At 36.4% G+C, this 18,657-nt stretch overlaps 2 protein-coding genes across 6 annotated transcripts; both read right to left on the reverse strand.

The window, feature by feature from the left end:
* Positions 1-1,757: 1,757 nt before the first annotated feature.
* Positions 1,758-12,667, reverse strand: LOC113303082. Of its 5 annotated transcripts, none has more exons than XR_003337297.1 (8): positions 5,966-6,113; positions 4,561-5,857; positions 4,280-4,483; positions 4,109-4,198; positions 3,447-3,839; positions 3,244-3,298; positions 2,504-2,815; positions 1,758-2,006 (listed from the first exon to the last, which is right to left on the reverse strand). XR_003337297.1 is itself a non-coding variant. In XM_026552075.1 (8 exons), exons 6-8 carry the CDS (start codon positions 6,965-6,967, stop codon positions 5,839-5,841), a joined length of 885 nt encoding a protein of 294 aa, XP_026407860.1. In that variant the 5' UTR covers positions 6,968-8,874; positions 9,804-9,878; positions 10,570-10,641; positions 10,743-10,864; positions 12,296-12,365; positions 12,529-12,667; the 3' UTR covers positions 4,879-5,838. The 5 variants fall into 5 exon arrangements, 2 of the variants coding, with proteins under 2 accessions (XP_026407859.1, XP_026407860.1); XR_003337296.1 differs by having other exon boundaries at positions 3,244-3,839; positions 4,561-4,826; positions 5,636-5,857; positions 5,966-6,111; XM_026552075.1 differs by lacking the exons at positions 1,758-2,006; positions 2,504-2,815; positions 3,244-3,298; ... (1 more) ...; positions 4,109-4,198; positions 4,280-4,483 and adding exons at positions 6,363-8,874; positions 9,804-9,878; positions 10,570-10,641; ... (1 more) ...; positions 12,296-12,365; positions 12,529-12,667 and having other exon boundaries at positions 4,879-5,857; positions 5,966-6,226.
* LOC113306051 lies at positions 7,751-8,707 on the reverse strand. The gene has a single exon (XM_026555035.1). It carries the CDS (start codon positions 8,705-8,707, stop codon positions 7,751-7,753), a length of 957 nt encoding a protein of 318 aa, XP_026410820.1.
* Positions 12,668-18,657: the final 5,990 nt, after the last annotated feature.

An 18,657-nucleotide genomic window follows, 5' to 3' on the forward strand; every position in this document is an offset into this window, starting at 1 on the left:
CGGTTCATGAACTTTATAGCCACGGTTTGCAAAAGCATTCCTTAGACTTTATAAGCTTAAGTTCAGAAATCATCTTCAGATATATAACCTTTCTCAAGTTTGCAGACTAGGTTCGCGGACTTAAGGTACTGGATAGAGTTTACAAACTCCAGCAGAAATTCTCGGGTTTGAGAACTTCTCCGGTTCGCGGACTTGGCTCACGCAAGCAGTTTGTTAACTCCAGCAGAAATTCTCGGGTTTGAGAACTTTGGCAGTTCGCGGACTGAGTTCGCGGACTTGGCTACTAGCCATTCTTCCAGTATATGACTTATGCACATATGTGTTTCCACAACATGCTTATGTAATCTAAACTCTAATTCCAATCATTGAAACATTCTTAGAGGACGTTATATAGTTGTTACATATTTCTCGTCAAAGCAATTTTCAAGATGACTGAAACATATCATGACTTGCGTCACTAGGTAAAGAAAAACATGGTCAAAGCGAAACGCTTACCAACACATATTTCGAGATATAGATAGGCGAGGTAAACTCGGATCGAAATACCAAATGTGTATAATCTAAGTCTATATATATAGCATACGACTTTTGTCTCATAAAGTAGGAGATAGAATAGATAGACTTTTGAGTGACAGATAAGTTTAAATCTTCACATACCTTTTTGTCGAGAAGTTCCACTGGTTCCTTGAGTAGTTTTTCCACTTGTATGATGAATCGCCATGAAGTCCTTGAGCTCAATTACACTTACTATCCTAGTCCGAGACTTAGCTAAAATAGACTAGAAACCAAGATTTCTAGTTTTGATCACTAACATTGACAAACATGCTTGATATAGCAACGCATGCGAGTTCGACCGAGCAGTGCTCTAACAAAGACACAATCGAAGCAAAAACGATTTTGATTCACTCGAATCGGTTCATGAACATTATAGCCACTCAAGTATGCATACCGGTACACATACTTAAGTACCCGGATTGAGTTTGTTTTTAGTTCACAAACTCCAGCAGAAATTCACGGGATGTGAACTTCCGGCTCTACGCGTACAGGTACGTGGACTTAGCTTCCGGACATCCTAAACCAATAAAGTACGCATACTTTAGTTCAAGGATTTTGGACTTACACAACTATGAGTTCACATGCAATGTTTATATCCATTCAAGGTTATATATTCTAAACTCTCATTTCAATCATTGAAACATTCTTAGAGGATGTTAAATAGAGGTTATTCACACACTATTTTTCATCAAAGCGATTTTCTAGATATTGAAATAATCAACATGACTTTCATCACTTGTAAAGATGAACTTCGCCAAAGCGAAAGCTTACCAACACATATTTCGAGAAATAGATAAGCGAGATAAACTCGGCTCGAAATAGCAAATGTGACAAAAGGTAACTTGCCACGCCAAAAAACCGTGGAAGTTGACCAAAAATCCGTGACAAAAGGTAACTTGCCACGACAGCCTCCTCGTGACAAATAGTCACGTGGCTAAAACTATTTGCCACGGCAGTTGCCACGGTTTTCTTTGCATGGCTAATAATGTATGATCATTTACCGTAGGGTACTGTCATGGCTAATAACTAGTTGGATGGCACATGTGTGGGATTATTAGCCATGGTGTTACCCACGTTTTTCATGCGTGGGTGCTCCAGGATCATTTTATGTAGCTGGATTTCACTGTAGCTATTTAAAAACTGGATATCGCCAGTTTTTACTGATATCCACTAAAATAAGAAGATTATTTACTTTACAACAATTTAAGAAAGACAATCTACTCATTAAAAAACACAAGTACTACATGGTTGTCTGATTGATTACATTCCAAAGCAAATAAAAATTTAATACTAAACGATTTTTAGTCTTTTAGTCTGATACAAGAAAGCAAATAGAGCCCAATACAAGTTTCAGGATTCAGGGTTCTTTGTCACAGATGGATTTCTTACTTCCAAAGTTAATTATATATCTTCCAGCATCTTGAACATAATATCTTTCAATACAAATTAACCTGCAAAATGTAGACATCAAATCTGATATCAATGACAAATGATAGAAGAAAATATCCATGTATACAACATTTACAGAGGCTTGGTTGCTTAATTTAAGAAGATGCAGAAGAATCATAGGAACAACCATTCATCCAACTATAATCTCTCACGTACACATAAGGATCCAAACAAGTACAAATATCCATCAAACTAGGGGTGTACAAAGTGCCTGGAAGCCTGCGGCCTGTTGTATACCGTTCGGGTCCGAAGGAGCCCATCGGCGCCCGACAGCCTGTCATGGGCTTATCCGGCCTACCCGATAATTATAAGTGGGCGGACCCGGATATTTGTTCAAAAATTGGAGCCCGACACGTTTGCCTGCCAGATAGCCTATTTATTTACCGGCCTGACTGTCCGATAACATGAAGTAAAGTTTTCTAGCAGTGTGATGGATTTCACTAGGAATTAAATTTCAAGTTTGGACAAATTATTGAGGTTGAAAGAAAATTTGACTTACATTTCACGGTAATGAATATGAATTGCTCGAACTACGATTTGAGCGTATTAGAGATGTGTCATCATTCATCAAGCTAAAAAAACCTATACTATTTTCTTTTTTAATTTTTGGATAATCTCTTGTGCCCGAGGCCTGCCCGACCCGACCAGTATTGTTTCATGGGTACGGACGGGCCATGCGCACTAAATTTTTCCTACTACCCATCCCGGCCTGGCCTGTTAAACTTGATGGTTAGTAAGGATTACAAGCCCGTCTGGTCCGGCCTGTGCAACAATCAGGCTTGGGCTGGCCTGCCCGGCCCGATGTACACCCCTACATCAAACATTTAAGACGATACACTTAGTTACCCATAAATCAATCCATGACAGAATAAAGAAGAAGAAATTCAGAGTAGTCCGAAACCAGTACACCCATATCCAAATTCCTAATAATTCAATATGAATATATATCATCCACTGGTGTACGCAAATACTAAGTTGGTTGGCAAGCTATTGGATAACGATAATGCTAATGTGTGTCGTTACATCTAAAATAAAGAATGTGTCTGCAAATATCACTATAGTCCATGATCCAGAGTCAAACTTAACAATTATGTGTCTTCAAATATCACTATATAATCCAGAGTCCAACTTAACAATTATGCCATCGTCTTTCTAATATGTTGCAGCAAGGGGAACATGTTTAGGGGTTTATAAGGAACTGTAATCATATGAATAGATTAATATAGCAGAAAACATTACCTCAGATTCGAGTAATAAGATCATAACTCTATGGTTCTGGATGTGGGAGGTCCCTCTACAAAACAAAATACAAGCAAGAAATCTTGTGGTTCTAGATAATACACTGCCAAAAATATTTGAGGATATGCTCATACATGCCCGAGAAAGCTCAAGAATCTACATAATACACTGCCAAAATTATTTATGGATATGCTAATACATACCAGACCAGCAAACAGTAGCAAAAGGGCATCTATTTTTTTTTGCGATTCCTCGTCAGCCTTTTTCATCTCATCCATAGTTTTCTTCATCTCAAGACGTTCTTCTGCCATGTCGTTCTGCATTTGAACCTGATCCTCCTTCAGTTTCTTAATTTCATCTCTTAACGCAGCATTTTCCTTGTTGTTTTGGACAACATTTGAAGAAGATTCTCCCGTAAGCTTGGTTACTTTAATTGCTGAACCAACACCACGAATCCGACCTGGTTTCTCAGCTCCCATGATTTTAGAATACTTGTCTCCTTTCAGCTGGTCATAAGAAGTGAGTTCCAAGATTGAAACGTCATTATCAGAATCATTCTCTTCTAAATCTCCCCTCTCCAAGGCTTCCATTTGAGCCTGCAATCATAATACTCAAAGTTAAAGTGAGAACAAGTTGCAACAATTTTACAAATTCTAATAGCATAGAAATTAACGTATTAAAAAGCCATGCGCGATTTGCTTCAGCTATAGGGTTGGGAGTTCTCCCTTCTTTGGCTCTATAGGTTTTCTGATACACAGCCGCTCGACTTGCTTTCTTTTGTGTTGTCTCTTCTATCTGTTCATAGATAGTATGTCAAGATCTACATAAACATTAACTATCAATAACGATTCATATTAGTCGTTACCTCTATCGCGTGGTTCACGAATGACTTAGTACCACCATGATGAGGCACAACCAAACACTTTCTACTTGCTTTGCCATTCTCACTCTTTTTCTATGTTATTCAACCTTCAGAAGTTAGAAGTCACAGTTTGACATATAAACTCATAAACTATAAATTTGTAAATATTCTCACCTTGAATCCAGGTGAACGCCAATATGTCAACATATTTGCCCACCGAGTGTCAATAACTTCATTCGGACAACTAGCTCGGTTCTGTGCATCAGTCTTCTTCTCATCGAAATGTTCTAACCTCATGTTGCGTTTGTTTGCCTTCCATTTTTCATGGATTTTCTCCTCTACCCAAAAGTTGATCTCATCAGAACAATGAAAAATATTCTACAATATTCATCAGTTAAAATTTAGCAATCTTCAATCAATTAAATAATTTAATAGGTTAAAGTAAATTTCTTAACCTTCAGCTCTTCAATGGATTCTTCAAGCTTTTCTTCCTTATGGGGCATATCAGACCAGTCTGGAATGTCAAAAGGAAAGTTTTCTCCATTTAGTGCCAGCTTTCCACAATAAGCCGAAATCTTATTTGCCTTCGGTCCAACTGGTGCACCCCGACAAAATTCCAGTGATACTTTCTCACCCTTTTTCAGCTTATTAAGGAAGTTCAACTTAGCCCCTCCTCTTACTTTCTTTGCTGCCGGAGGTTGTGGGTTTTCATCCATATTTCCTGCAAGAACCACAAACAACAAGTAAGCACATCATAACAAAACAAAAAAATATCACACAATGTGTGGATAAAAAACACATAATAAGAAATTAATGAAAAGTTGTATTCGATTTTAAAAAGAACTACATAATACAGAAAATCAGAAACAGAACTGCAAAAACCAAGAGACACAAAAATAGTTTGAGGTTATGAATCAGAATCATTTCTTTCATCGTCGTCCTCATCCTCATCGTCGTCCCTATCGTCATCCTCATCCTCATCCTCATCCTCCTCTTCATCCCCATTTCCATCCATATCTTCATCCTCACTTCCATCCAAATCCGCATCTTCATCCTCACTTTCATCCATATCTACGTCTTCATCTGCACCCATGTCCAAGCTCTAATTTACAGTATTTCTGCTAGAAGTTTTATTAGAACCACTAGAATCAGTGTTTGGAGGGTCAACCGTAGTTCTTCAACATTGTCTCTCACCAAATTTATCTTATTATCATCATGTAGACCAATTGCTGTACTTTCTACTAATCCATCATCCTCACCACCCAAATCAAAAGTATCTCTGGGTTTATTGGTAACCACAACATGCCATCCCGGGTCAGTTGGATCTTCTACATAAAACACTTGATTGACTTGCGATGCCAATACGTACGCTTCTTGTTTCTGAGTTGACAACAAATGTGTGAAATTAACAAGAGTAAACTTCAATTTGTCTTCTTTCATACCTTTTCCCTTCTCTACATCTACCCAATTACATTTGAACAATACAAACTTCTTTCCTATCGGGTAAGACAACTCAATGATATCCGTCACCTGTCCATAATACATTGACTCCCCAGCACTCTCTTTCACGGCACGAAGCTTCACACCACTAGATTGCGTCTTTAAATCACGTTCTTTAGCTAACGTTCTGAATATGTATCCATTGATTGAATATCCAGTAAATCTGCTTGCTCTATGAAAGGGACCTCGAGAAAGTGAATATACTTCTTCAGAAATGGGACGATTGGCTTCTTTCAGCGAAGTAATTTCTTCCTGCAAAAAACAGTTCACCATTCATCATGTACATGTATAACTATAAAACAACTCATTATACTGCAAACACTAAAACCCAAATGAGCAAAAATAAGTTCAATAACGTACTCTAGATATGTTTGTACACCGTCGTGATTGAATAAGATGTAAGCATGAGCCAGTTTCTTCTCCGCAGTATCAAGCATGAAGCTTTCTAAACCACCAATATGACTATTCTCTGTGTACCTGGAAGGTCTATCCAGTCTTGTCTCAACCTGATCCAAGTATCTAGCCATAAATGTAACACATTCATCAGCAATATATCCTTCAGCTATGGACCCCTCCGGTTGAGCCATGTTTCTTACATATGATTTCAGTGTTTTCAGGTACCTGTACCATTAAATCAGTTTTTGAATTAAGGATTAGCAAAATCTGAGTCCAACACCAAGAAAAAATTGTATAAAGTTCCATAACAAATTATAGTAACATTCAATAAACAAACAGTTGTAATATAAAAATCACATACCTTTCAACCGGATACATCCATCTGTACTGGACAGGTCCACCAAGAAGTGCTTCTGACGCCAAATGAATTAGTAGATGTACCATAAAATCAAAAAACGCTGGTGGAAAGATTCTCTCCAGGTTACAAAGAGTAACTGCAATACTTTTCTCGAGGAGCCTCAAATCTTCAGGCAAAAGAGTTTTGGAGCATAACTCCCGAAAAAACAAACTTAACTCAATTAAAACTGAACTGACCTTTGTTGGCAACGTCTTCCGAATAGCCAAAGGTAAGAACTGTTGCATAATTACATGCAAGTCATGGCTCTTCATACCAACCAACTTACGTTCTTTGACTTTCACGTGCCTTCCAATGTTGGAGGAATACCCATCAGGAATCTTCAAACTATTAAGCACGGTACAAAACAGTTCTTTTCGATCTTTATCCAAATAGTAGCAGGCAGCAGGTAGATAGTATTTGTTCTTGACGGCATCGAATTCCGGATGCAGCCGTGGTCTAATTCGCATTTCTTTCAAGTCTTGCCTTGCCTTCAAACCATCCTTGCACTTTTTGTCGAGCTCCAGAAGAGTACCAAGTATATTTTCGCAGACATTTTTCTCAATGTGCATGACATCACAATTGTGCTTCAGTAGATTATCTTCAATATGGAAGCTCAAACATGATACTTAATTTCTTCCAGTTATCAGGGAAGGGAACACTCTCCTCTTCCTCTCGCGGCCTCTTCTTTTTCACACGTGGAGTCTTTCCTTTTTGACCTTTCTTCTTCTTCTTTGCAGAGGCATCATTTTCTTCAGGCTGTTCGGGCTCTTCAGGCTTCTTACCAAATTTATGAGGAATATCTTTCAACAGACGTACTATTTCTCTACCTTGTAGAGGAACTGGAGCTGCGTCATGTTCAACGGTCCCATCAAATTCTTTCTTAAGATCTCGAAACTTGTGATCCGGTGGTAACCACCGGCGATGCCCCATATAACATTCTTTCCCGCCGTGCTTCAAACGTCTGTGGGATGTACCTTTTTGACATGTTGGACACGCCAGTTTACCTTTGGTGCTCCATCCTGACAGCATAGCAAGACCCGGAAAATCACTATTAGTCCATAAAACAGCTGCACGCAGTTTAAATGTCTCCTTTTTAAATGAATCATAAGTATCAGCTCCTTCTGCCCACAACTCTTTTAGTTCTTCAATCAAAGGTCTCAGATATACATCAATGTCGTTCCCTGGTCTACTTGGGCCTGGTATCACTAGAGATAGGATGAAGTGAGGTTGCTTCATGCATAACCATGGAGGCAAATTGTATGAAACAAGTACCACCGGTCACGTACTGTGCGAGAGAGTCATACTGCCAAATGGATTGAAGCCATCACTTGCTAAACCTAGCCTTACATTTCTCAAATCTGAAGCAAAATCCGGGTTAGTTTCATCAAAATGCTTCCAGCTATAGAATCCGCTGGATGCCTCATGACCCTATCATTTGTGATCTCTTCTTTATGCCATCTCATGTCCTTGGCAGTTTTGGAAGACATAAATAAACGTTGAAGTCTAGGCTTTAACGGGAAGTGGCGGAGTATCTTCCAAGGAGTATTCTTCTTCTTCCCAGGTCTGACTATCTTCCACCTTGAAGCCCCGCAAATATTGCACTCGTCCAATTTTGAGTCATCCTTCCAGAATAACATGCAATCATTCCGACAAGCATCAATTTTATTATAACCCATACCCAAATCTGTAATTATTTTCTTACACTGAGTGAAATTCTTTGGGAGCGAACACCCATCTGGAAACGAATCTCGTGCTAGCTGAAGCATCATAGTAAATGCCTTGTTGCTCAACTGATTAATGCATTTAATGTGCCATAATCTAATAACAAACGACAACACTGTCATTTTATCACAACCAGGGTAAAACTCCTTTTTCGACTGTTCCAACAACTTCTTAAAATTAAGATTAACATCCTCTGTTCCATCCTGCATATTCTCCATGTTATCAACTTCATTAGGAAAAGCATCTCCCAACAAACCACTAAGATCGTCCCTAATACGGATACCATCAGCATCAACATCAGTATCAACCTCAACATCTTCATTCCTGATTTCTGGTGCTGGTGTAGATACACTTCTTTCTCCATGATGAATCCAATTCGTATAACTTGGCAACATGCCATAACAGACTAAATCATCAACAATTCTACTTCGCTCTTGACACACAAAATTTTTACAATCAGTACAAGGACACTTCAAGTTTCCTTCCCTATTAAGCTTTCCATGGATGTAGGCGTAATCTAGGAATGCATTCAACCCTTCCTCATACTCTAGAGAAGCAGGGTCCTTATCAACCCAGCTCTTATCCATGTTCTCTTAATCATGAAACGACTACAAAGACATGCTCAACTATTGTGATGACAACCTAAAAACACAAAGAGTAACAATAACATCTAATACTAAGAAATCAAAACCAGGTACAACAATTTTCCTTGAGAAGAGTGTCAAAATTCAGAACCGAGAAACCAAAACTATCCCTGCATCATTGAGAAAATTGAATTAGCAGCAATCACTAGATTTTTTTGTAGAAATTTATAAAGATCTAATTTGACGAGAAGGAAAAGATATAAAGAAGTTAGCGAGCAATGTAGACAAGGTGAATCTGCATTGATAATATATGTCTACTCAGTTCATAAGAAACCCAAGAAGGAAAAGATATAAAGAAGTCAGCGAGCAATGTAGCCAAGGTGAGTCTGCATTGATAATATATGTCTACTCAGTCCATAAGAAACTCAAATAATTTCAAAACCTGGCTTCATCCTAACTTCTAACTATTAACCACTGACCTGGTCCTATCCTACTGATCAAAATAATCAAGCTCAAACATTAAGATTCTCACGTTACCCAAACATATGATATGGACACTAAGTAATAAGTTTATCCAGCATATATTTTCTAGCTCTGGTCCTACGGGTACAAGATTATAACATATTAGCTAGCCACCAATAACATACAGAAATTTGATGCTTTTTCAGCATATAAGCTTACACAATCGAAAAAGAGTTGATTCGTAACAGCCTTAGTAGTTACTGATGATGAAACTAAATGGTGAACCTTCCATCTCTAAGTAAATTGAAGTATTAGTCATGAATTCAAGCTACTAATCTATATGACAAATAAAACTCTGAAAACCTTATCAGTTCTGTGTATTGCAAGTTTATAATAGAGCATCAAGACCACATCACATATATTACAGTAGAGCATCAAAACCACATCACATGTAAAGTAGTTAATTAAATTACCCTAAAACCTTCATTCTATTAGAAAATAGTGACAAATTCTGCAAAACCAAAATTCAACTTGTCCAAAACTATCAAACTACCAATGAAGCTGTCCTGCACTAGTTTTCCAGCTCGTACAAAAAACTACAATCGCAGAACAGATTCCACTTTCATGTAACGTTTACCTTGAACGTACATCAGTAAAGTAATAGCAGCAGCAGCAACAACCACTTAGAAGAATGAGTGAACTCCAAGAAGACCTGAAATATGCAGAATGGGTCAAATTTGAAAATTTTCTAAGGGATATTAGTATTCAGACAAACATGCTCTCCCCTTAAAACTAGGAGAACCTTATTATTTCTGTGTTTTGCAAGTTTATAATACTGAGCATCAAAACCACATGTATTAAACAAGGCACAGTAAAACGCAATTATGAGCCAAGGATTGATTCAAAATTCTAAAACGGCATGCCATACAGCACTATTATTCTCACTCTCCAACTTCTGACCAAATAAACTATTGGAAAATATATAAAAGATACTAATAAAAAGAACAAAAAAAAACATTAAATACACTGTGCAATTAAGTGGTCGTATTTGGATTCGTAAAGAAGTATAAGAAATAGGACACTGTCATATTCTTACTCAGTTACATATGATACGAACTAATGAATTCGGCGCCGATAACAAATGTAACCGAACAGGAAGGGAACCTAAAACCTAAACCTCTAATATGATTCCATGAATGAGTAAAGAATTTGGATTTGTATAACCCAAATTCAATAATTGTTTTACCCTCCATTCTACCATAAAATACTGATGAATTGTGCAAAACCAAAATTTAACTTGTCCAAAAGTTCTAAACTACCATTGAAGCCGTCCTGCACTAGTTTTCGAGCTCATACAAAAAACTACAAGCGCAAAACAGACTACATTGTCATGTAACATTTACCTTGAATGTGCAACAGCAAAGTAGCAGCAACAACCACAACCACTTTGAAGAATGAGTGAAATCCAAGAAGACCTGAAATTTGCAGCTGAAACTCAAAACCTTATACGGAGTAACTTTTAGAACAAATGCACAAATAAAAATTAATATTAATGAGATCGTGAAAGAGAACTTACCAATTATGAATCAACTTGAGCGCCCTAATAATTACTGAGTACCCTCTTCTACTTGGCCAAACTTCACTTGCAGAGAGACAGATTTACCACCAGTAGAGACAGAAAACATAAAATTTCTTTTCCTGCTAGGGAAGATGAGCAGAATGGGTCAAATTTGAGAAAATTTCTAAGCGATTCTTGTATTTGGACTAACAAGGCAAATATGGTGAACAACCAACAAGGCAACAGGTCAATAAAAATGACTTATCACATCAACAAGACAACACAATGACTTATCACATCAACACGGCAACAAGTCAATAACACAGAAGTTTAATTTCACATTAGCTTGAGAAACTTGTGGTCAACAACACAACATGTCAGAGTTACAGACCTATAAATTCAGGTCTAACATTGTGCATAATACCACTGTTATATGCAATCTTCTCACCTACGTAGAGTGGCATTTCATTTTAATGTCATTTCAAGGCATACATATTCTCATGAACATGCTTAAATTAAATATATCAAGTGTGAAATTCCTATACCAGGTGATCACATCTTAGGATGCTGAAACTTACACCCGTATATCAAAACTTAACGACCAAGAAGAAATAGAAGTGAAGAAAACTAACTTTGTACTATAAGAACCAAGCAACAGTAGATATACTTAGTGACCAAATCTGACATTTTTTCACCAAATATGCATTCAAGATGAAAATTATTCTGTGATTCATAGAATGCAACAATGTCTTATCACTTGAACAAGGAAAAAATGACATTAACTGGGATTTTAAAACAAAAATCATTCAAGATGAAAATTATTCTGTGATTCATAGAATGCAACAATGACATTAACTGGAATTTTAAGACAAAAATCTAAATTTGGATCTAAAAGATTCTCTGTAAGTATCAACTCCTCCTTCACATAGCTCTTTAAGTTCTCCAATCAGAGGTCTCAAGTACACATCAACATGGTTCACTGGACTACTTGGATCATGAGTATCGGTTCGCCGTTCTTTATGCCATCTCATGTCCTCGGCATTTTTGGAAGACATAAACAAATGCTGAAGCCTAGGCTTTAACGGGAAGTGGCGCAATATCTTAGAAGGAGTATTAGGTCTGACTATCTTCCACCTTAAATCCCCGCAAATAGTGCACTTGTCCATGGTTTTTCCTTTCTTTCTAGAGTGAGAATACCAAACATAAAAGCAATCTTCATAAACTACTGATATTTAATCCAACAATCTACCCTCAAAAACGGGGTTCATAAGAATGGAGACTTAATACACATCCAGATGCACATCTCCTACTGGAAAACAACATTCTCTGGGAATAACCAAAAATAGCATCTGACTAACCTAGAAATACATGCATACTGGGTTTTGCAATTACACTTGAATTAGAAATAGAGTGCTAAACAAAAACCAAGTATAAACCTAGTATATTTGATGTTATAAAGGAAGAACTTTAGCTGGAATTTCAAAACAAAAATCGAACTTTTATCTAAAATAAACTAAAAATGGATGACAATCGCAGTAGGAAACCAAGGAACAAGCAATCAGATTTCTTACCAGCTTGTGCAGATAAAATCGATGATGTCCTGCAGAGAATAATGAAATTGATGGATTTCCTTTTGCAAATCTGATCCAATATCATAAAACAGTTCAAATTAAAGAAGATAAATGCTAAAGTAGTGTAAAAGAATTGAAAACGATATGCAATTAGGTTGATTCATACATAAATTAAAAAACCCTAGTTTCAGAAAATCAAAATATTTCATCAAATTTTATAAATCCCAACTTACCCAAAGTATGATCTTCTCTGTGTATACGGTTTCAAAGTACCAATAGTTTTTATAGCATCCATAATCGAAGAAAGGGGAGAGTTGAGGGAGGTGGGAGGAACTGGGGAGTTATCTCGTCAGGTGGGGATCACGGTCTTCAGCTAGGTTTACCATCCACGACTTGGTGTTTTAGTAGAATTTCACGGTAAACAATAGCTACGGCACTATTTGTGGTCCCGAAGCAAGAGGCCCGCTATACCCACGGCCCACTCTGTCGTGAGCAGAAGACATTCAGCAGGCTTATAATGTGTAAAGCTAGACGCCTGGCAAGCTCATATCATGCCGTGGCAAATGAGGGACCTATTTGCGACGGTTACCTGTTTAGCGTGGCAAAATGTAACAAATAGCCACAGATATTCAAATCCGTAAAAATTGGGTCGTGACTAAAAATCATTTATTTTGTAGTGAAGATAGGAGATAGAGTAGATAGACTTTTGAGTGATAGATAAGTTTAAGTCTCCGCATACCTTTTAGTCGACCCACCAGTTCCTTCAGTAGTTTTTCGTCTTTGCGTGATGAACGTCATGGAGTCTAGAGCTCAACTACGTACACTTTCTATCCTAGTCTGAGACTTAGCTAGTAGACTAGAAATCAAGACTTACAGTTTTGGCAACTAAACTTGACAAACAAGCTTGAGATAGCAACGCTTGCGAGTTCGACCGAGAAGTGCTCTAACAATCTTCCCCTTTGTCAATTTCAGTGAAAAACTATCAATACATATGGAATACAAAATAAATAAACTTTGCAGCTTCTCTTTCACATGCATGATCTCCTTGGTTCTTTAAATCTTCGTCACTTCCAAGTACTCCAATGATTCCAAAGATATTCAAATCTACATCATCGTTGTTGAAGATCCGTAGCCATAACAATGAGAAAACAAAATCTCTCAATCATTGTTACACAATGTCATGGTATTATTACACAACGTCAAAGTTCAATTGTATCACAACTTTGACAACAATACTATGGTGATATGTATCACTCCCCCTTAGCCAATATTTCATCTCACATGAAAACCACACCCCCTTACATAATGATCCGAAAACCATATGTATTTGTAGTGTGAACTACACATTAATTCTCTCCCTTTTTGTCAATAAAATTGGCAAAGGTACGAAAACTAGTGGAATCCTAATGAAATTTCCATAGAGACACTTCATGACCAAAAGAAAGCACATATCAACTTTTTAGATGCAATCATATAGTTGAAACTAAATGCATTCATCAAGGAGTTTATAAAGATACAAGATAACCCCTATAATATTCCACAGCCGCACTCCCCACAAAGATTTGGCAATTAAGCACAAGTTCAATTAAGAACTCTCCCTCATAAAATGTCATTCCCAAAAGAACAACAAGAGCGACCTTACTTTCACAAGAAAATAAGGATTTATTTGAACATTAACAAATCACATGAAACATGAATTTGTATCCAAAATACTCAATTAAATTAACCACAAGAGAACCCATGATTAATTTAATCGGAAATTCTCAACATAAGAGAACTTACGGAGCCGCACAGTATATACATAAAAAATATGGATCAAGGAAGATCAATACTGTGGAATAAACAAAGATTCATTCTATCTTTCATCACTATTTGCATAATGACATACAATAGACTTAATCTTTGTAAGCAAAAGCTCATCCTTTCTTCCATCAATATTTGCATAATGGCATAAAAGGCTTAACTTTTGTTTGTCAAAAGTTCATTCAATCTTTTATCAATACATGCATATCGACATATCAAAGACTTAGATTTTGACCACGTATCGGACACTCATAGTTCAGGACGCAAACACACATATCCCATAACAAGTTGCAATACATGAAATCATAAAGATTAATACTGCAAAAACAACTTCCAAATAAACTTTAGAATTTAAACAAATAAATCTAAAAACATTGAAGATGAAAAACATTGGACATAACTATGTGTAATCACAACAATGGCTATTCCAAACCCTAGTTATCCTTCTTAAAAACACAAGAATAAAATTCTCATAAGAAGTTTTTCTAAGGGAGATCAAATACAACTCCTACGAAACATTTCACTTACTTTGAATAATCTTCTCATATTCCCTATATTCATCAAGCTCGTCCTCGATTAGATCAATCATGGATTCAAGATTATCCATCTTTTCTTCAAGTCTTTTGGAAGAGGATTCAAGTTCACTCTTCAGGGCACGTACTTGTTCTAAGACAAGATTCATGGTTAAAGAGAGCTTACCAAAATGAGAGACAGAGGGATTCCCATCAGGAGAGGAGTCACGCTTGTTGGAGCACATATCACTATCAGAAGAATCAAAACAAACCTTCTTAGAGGGAAAAAGAACAGTCCAGGCATCACTTTCTTTTCTAGAAAGACTTGATAAGGACATGATAAAAGAGAAAAAAAATGAAATGCTCTCATCAAGGAGAAATCTTCATCTTTAAGAAGGATTGAAGATAGGGGATAAAATTTCCAAAAATTTGACCAAAACCCTAACAGAATTTGTTTATCCCCAAGAAAAAGTCTTTACAGGAAAAACCGTTTACGTACACAAACGGTTCTTGACTAAAAATAGTTAAAAGCAACAAAAGAAACATAATCAAACTAGAGAAATAACAAAGATATTTCATCACAACCCTCTTCAAGATTATGATTCTTTCCCAAGAGAGACAAACAAGAATCATCTTAAACAGAATTACAGAATGTAATTTCTCCAATCCACAACAGGACTGGAAGATTTCTTACGAGGGGATGAAGTATGCGTCATTCCTTATTTCTGTTTTTCCTTCAGGAAAGAAGAGTTATGCACATCATTCTTCCCCCTTTTTAGCACAGTTTCAAATACCTTGTTTGTTGTTTTTTGCAAGCTATGAAAGGATTTGGAAATCCTTTTTGAAAGAGGTAAGGATTTCATAGGGGATTTCCTTTTCATCTTCTGAAAATAAGGTTTAACAGAGGAGAAATATTCTTGATCTTTAGTGCATACAATTTCAAGTGATCCTGATTTTCACACAAGGAGACCAAACTATTTGGTAAGTCCTTGTAGTTCTCCACATCATTCTTTTCAGAGTGATTTGAGAATGACATAGAATCAGGCGTAATTTGCTGATAATGCTTAACAAAATTAATCGAAGAAGTTCAATATTTCTTATTAGTGATAGCAACTTCCTGTCTTAAATTAAACAGTTGACATTCCAGATCTTCAATCTTTTTAATCAAGATTTTCTTTTCCAGTTTAAACATTTCTGGAGAAGTAAGAGTGTGCATCAAGGAATAATCAGGACTGTTAGAAGGACAAGTGTGATTATCATCAAAGAGGTTAAGAGAACTTTCACAGATATCGTCTTCAGGATAGTAGTCAAGAGTATCCATCCATGCTTTTGTTAATTCACTTAACTTCTCATGAAAACTTTTGGAAGTATTATGGATACTTCTATAGCACTTAGAACAAGCTTCGTAATCATAGTTTTTCTGAACTTTTCTATCCCTTTTTCTGACTGACTGGGTTTCTTTTGAGACTTTATTTTACTTTGTCTAAGAGTTTTCTTAAGTTGTTGTATAAACAGTGACAGAGTTCAATTAGAGCAATTCTCATCCCTTGTATCAATCAATTTAGGACGTCGAGATTTTTCATCAGATGAAGCAATAGCAATATGATTGCTTAACAAGTGATGTTTTTCTCTTTGACAAAGTTCAAGATCGAAAATTTTAAGCTTTCCGACAAGAGTATTTATGGAAAGCATATCAAGGTTATTTCCTTCAACGATGGCATGCTTCTTAGAATCGTATCTGAATGGCAGAGATTTGAGAATATTTATCACAGTGTCCTTTTCAGGAATAGTCTTACCCAATGCAAAGGATGCATTAACAATTTCCGAACACTTTGAGATTAAACTCATCAAATGATTCTTCATCTGCCATACAAAGGTTTTCCCAATCAGAATTTAGGTTTTGAAGCCTAGCTTCTTTTCCACAGGTATTCCCTTCAAATACGATTTCTAAGATATCCCAGGCATATTTAGACTTTAAGCACGTAGTCACATGATGCTCAAAATCTTGGGTAATGGCATGTATGATATCATTTAAGCTGTCAGAATTTTCCTTTGCAACAAGGATTTCTTCTGGAGTATATCTACCAATATCCTTAGGTCTAGACACATCCCCTTATGTATCAACTGGAGGAGTATAGCCATTAACAACACGTACCCATGTTTGAAAATCACGAGCTTGAAGAAAAGAACACATAACAATTTTCCACCACAAGTAGTTTGAGCCATCGAAGACTAGCGGTGCGTTTAAGGAGATAGAATTTCTGTCCATATAGTCAGATCGCTACAAACACAGACTTATAAGGTCTTTAAAAGTGTTTGCCTGCTCTGACACTAGTTGAAAAAGTGGGGGTACAACAACCTCACCCAATATTTCGCTTATCAATATGTATGGACTAACTCCAATATACCTTCAAGACTAGATAGTCAGAGTCAATCTTAAGAAAAGTATATCAAAGAGTTATTTCTCAATTTCTCGATTCAATACTTACTCAAGCAAATAGTAATCTGCGAGTCTAATTGAATACAAAAGAAATTAATTTGAACGGTACCAAAGACCAATGTTCAAGGATCAATCAATTTCAATCAACAACCAAAGGTTGGATTTACCAATTGATCGATTCAACGGACAACCTATGATAATTCAATTATATAACAAAATATAATGCGGAAAATATAATTCCAAGACTATTGAAGAAGAGATTGAACAGATTTAGTCACATACTGATGAGATCAGTAATATCATGATTGATAGAGAACTGGTGAAAAACATAGAAGATCCTAAAACGAGAGATTCTCAAAAATGTTCAATACTAACATCCAGACATCTTGAACATACTAATAAGAGACTGCCCAGGAAACATTTTCAAAAAGGATGAAATTGTTTAATTCAGAAGATTTGTTTTACAAAACGTCTGATTAATCGTGTTAAGAAACTTTATAAGAACTTAACGAATCAACCTAAATCTGGTGAACAATGTCTTGGAGGATGTGCACTTAAAACAACTTCACCACTCCAATGGTTTCTAGATAGTGGGTGTAGTAGACATACGACAGGTTACCTTTCTTGGTTCACAAAGACAGAAGACTACAAGGGAGGATCAGTAACCTTCGGAGATTGAAGTAGCTGTGTTATTAGCAAAAAGGGTATTATCAAACTTCCAGGTATTCCCGAAATTCATGATGTTGTTTATGTTAAATAAATGAAAGCAAATATTCTATCAGTTAGTCAAATTTGTGATAAAGGTCACAAAGTTATCTTCAATTTGAGAGATTGTGATATTGAAGATAAGTCCGGAAAAATAACTTTTTGAGGACGTAGAAGTATGAATAATTGTTATATATTTGATATATAGTCCAATTTGTACTATAACTTGACTAAGGTTGAGTCAACTCATTTGTGGAATGAACGTTTTGGTCATATCAACTACCGAATGCTAGGAAAGCTCATTAATCGTGAACTTGTCAGAGGCATTCCAAAAATAAATACTAAAGTAGAAGGTGTTTGCGGTGCGTTCCAAAAGGGTAAGCAGGGAAAAATTCCACACAAACTTTCTCGAGACATAGCCACTCGTGCTCTTCTCGATCTAATTCATATGGATCTATTTGGACCAATCCAACAAGTAACTGTTGGAGGAAATAATATGTTTTAGTAATGGTAGATGACGACACACATTTCACATGGGTTTCTTTTCTGAAGCACAAGAATGACACTCTTGAGGAGTTCAAAATTATTGTGAATAGAATTCAAAATGAACAAGGTCGCAAACTTAAGAAGATAAGAAGTGATTGTGGTACAGAATTCAAGGATATGAAAGTATATGAATACTGCAATAGTCTTAGAATTAATCATCAATTCTCTGCTCCTATTACTCCTCGGGCAAATGGTGTAGCTGAGAGAAAGAATAGAAATATTCAAGAAATGGCAAGAGTAATACTTCACAATAAAAATCTACCATTAACCTTCTGGGGGGAAGCCGTATTTACAGCTTGTTATCTTATAAACAGAGTTTATTTAAGATCCAAAACTCTAAAACCCCATATGAATTA

The sequence above is a fragment of the Papaver somniferum genome, chromosome 8, assembly GCF_003573695.1.
Source record: "Papaver somniferum cultivar HN1 chromosome 8, ASM357369v1, whole genome shotgun sequence".
NCBI classification, from domain to species: Eukaryota; Viridiplantae; Streptophyta; class Magnoliopsida; order Ranunculales; family Papaveraceae; genus Papaver; species Papaver somniferum.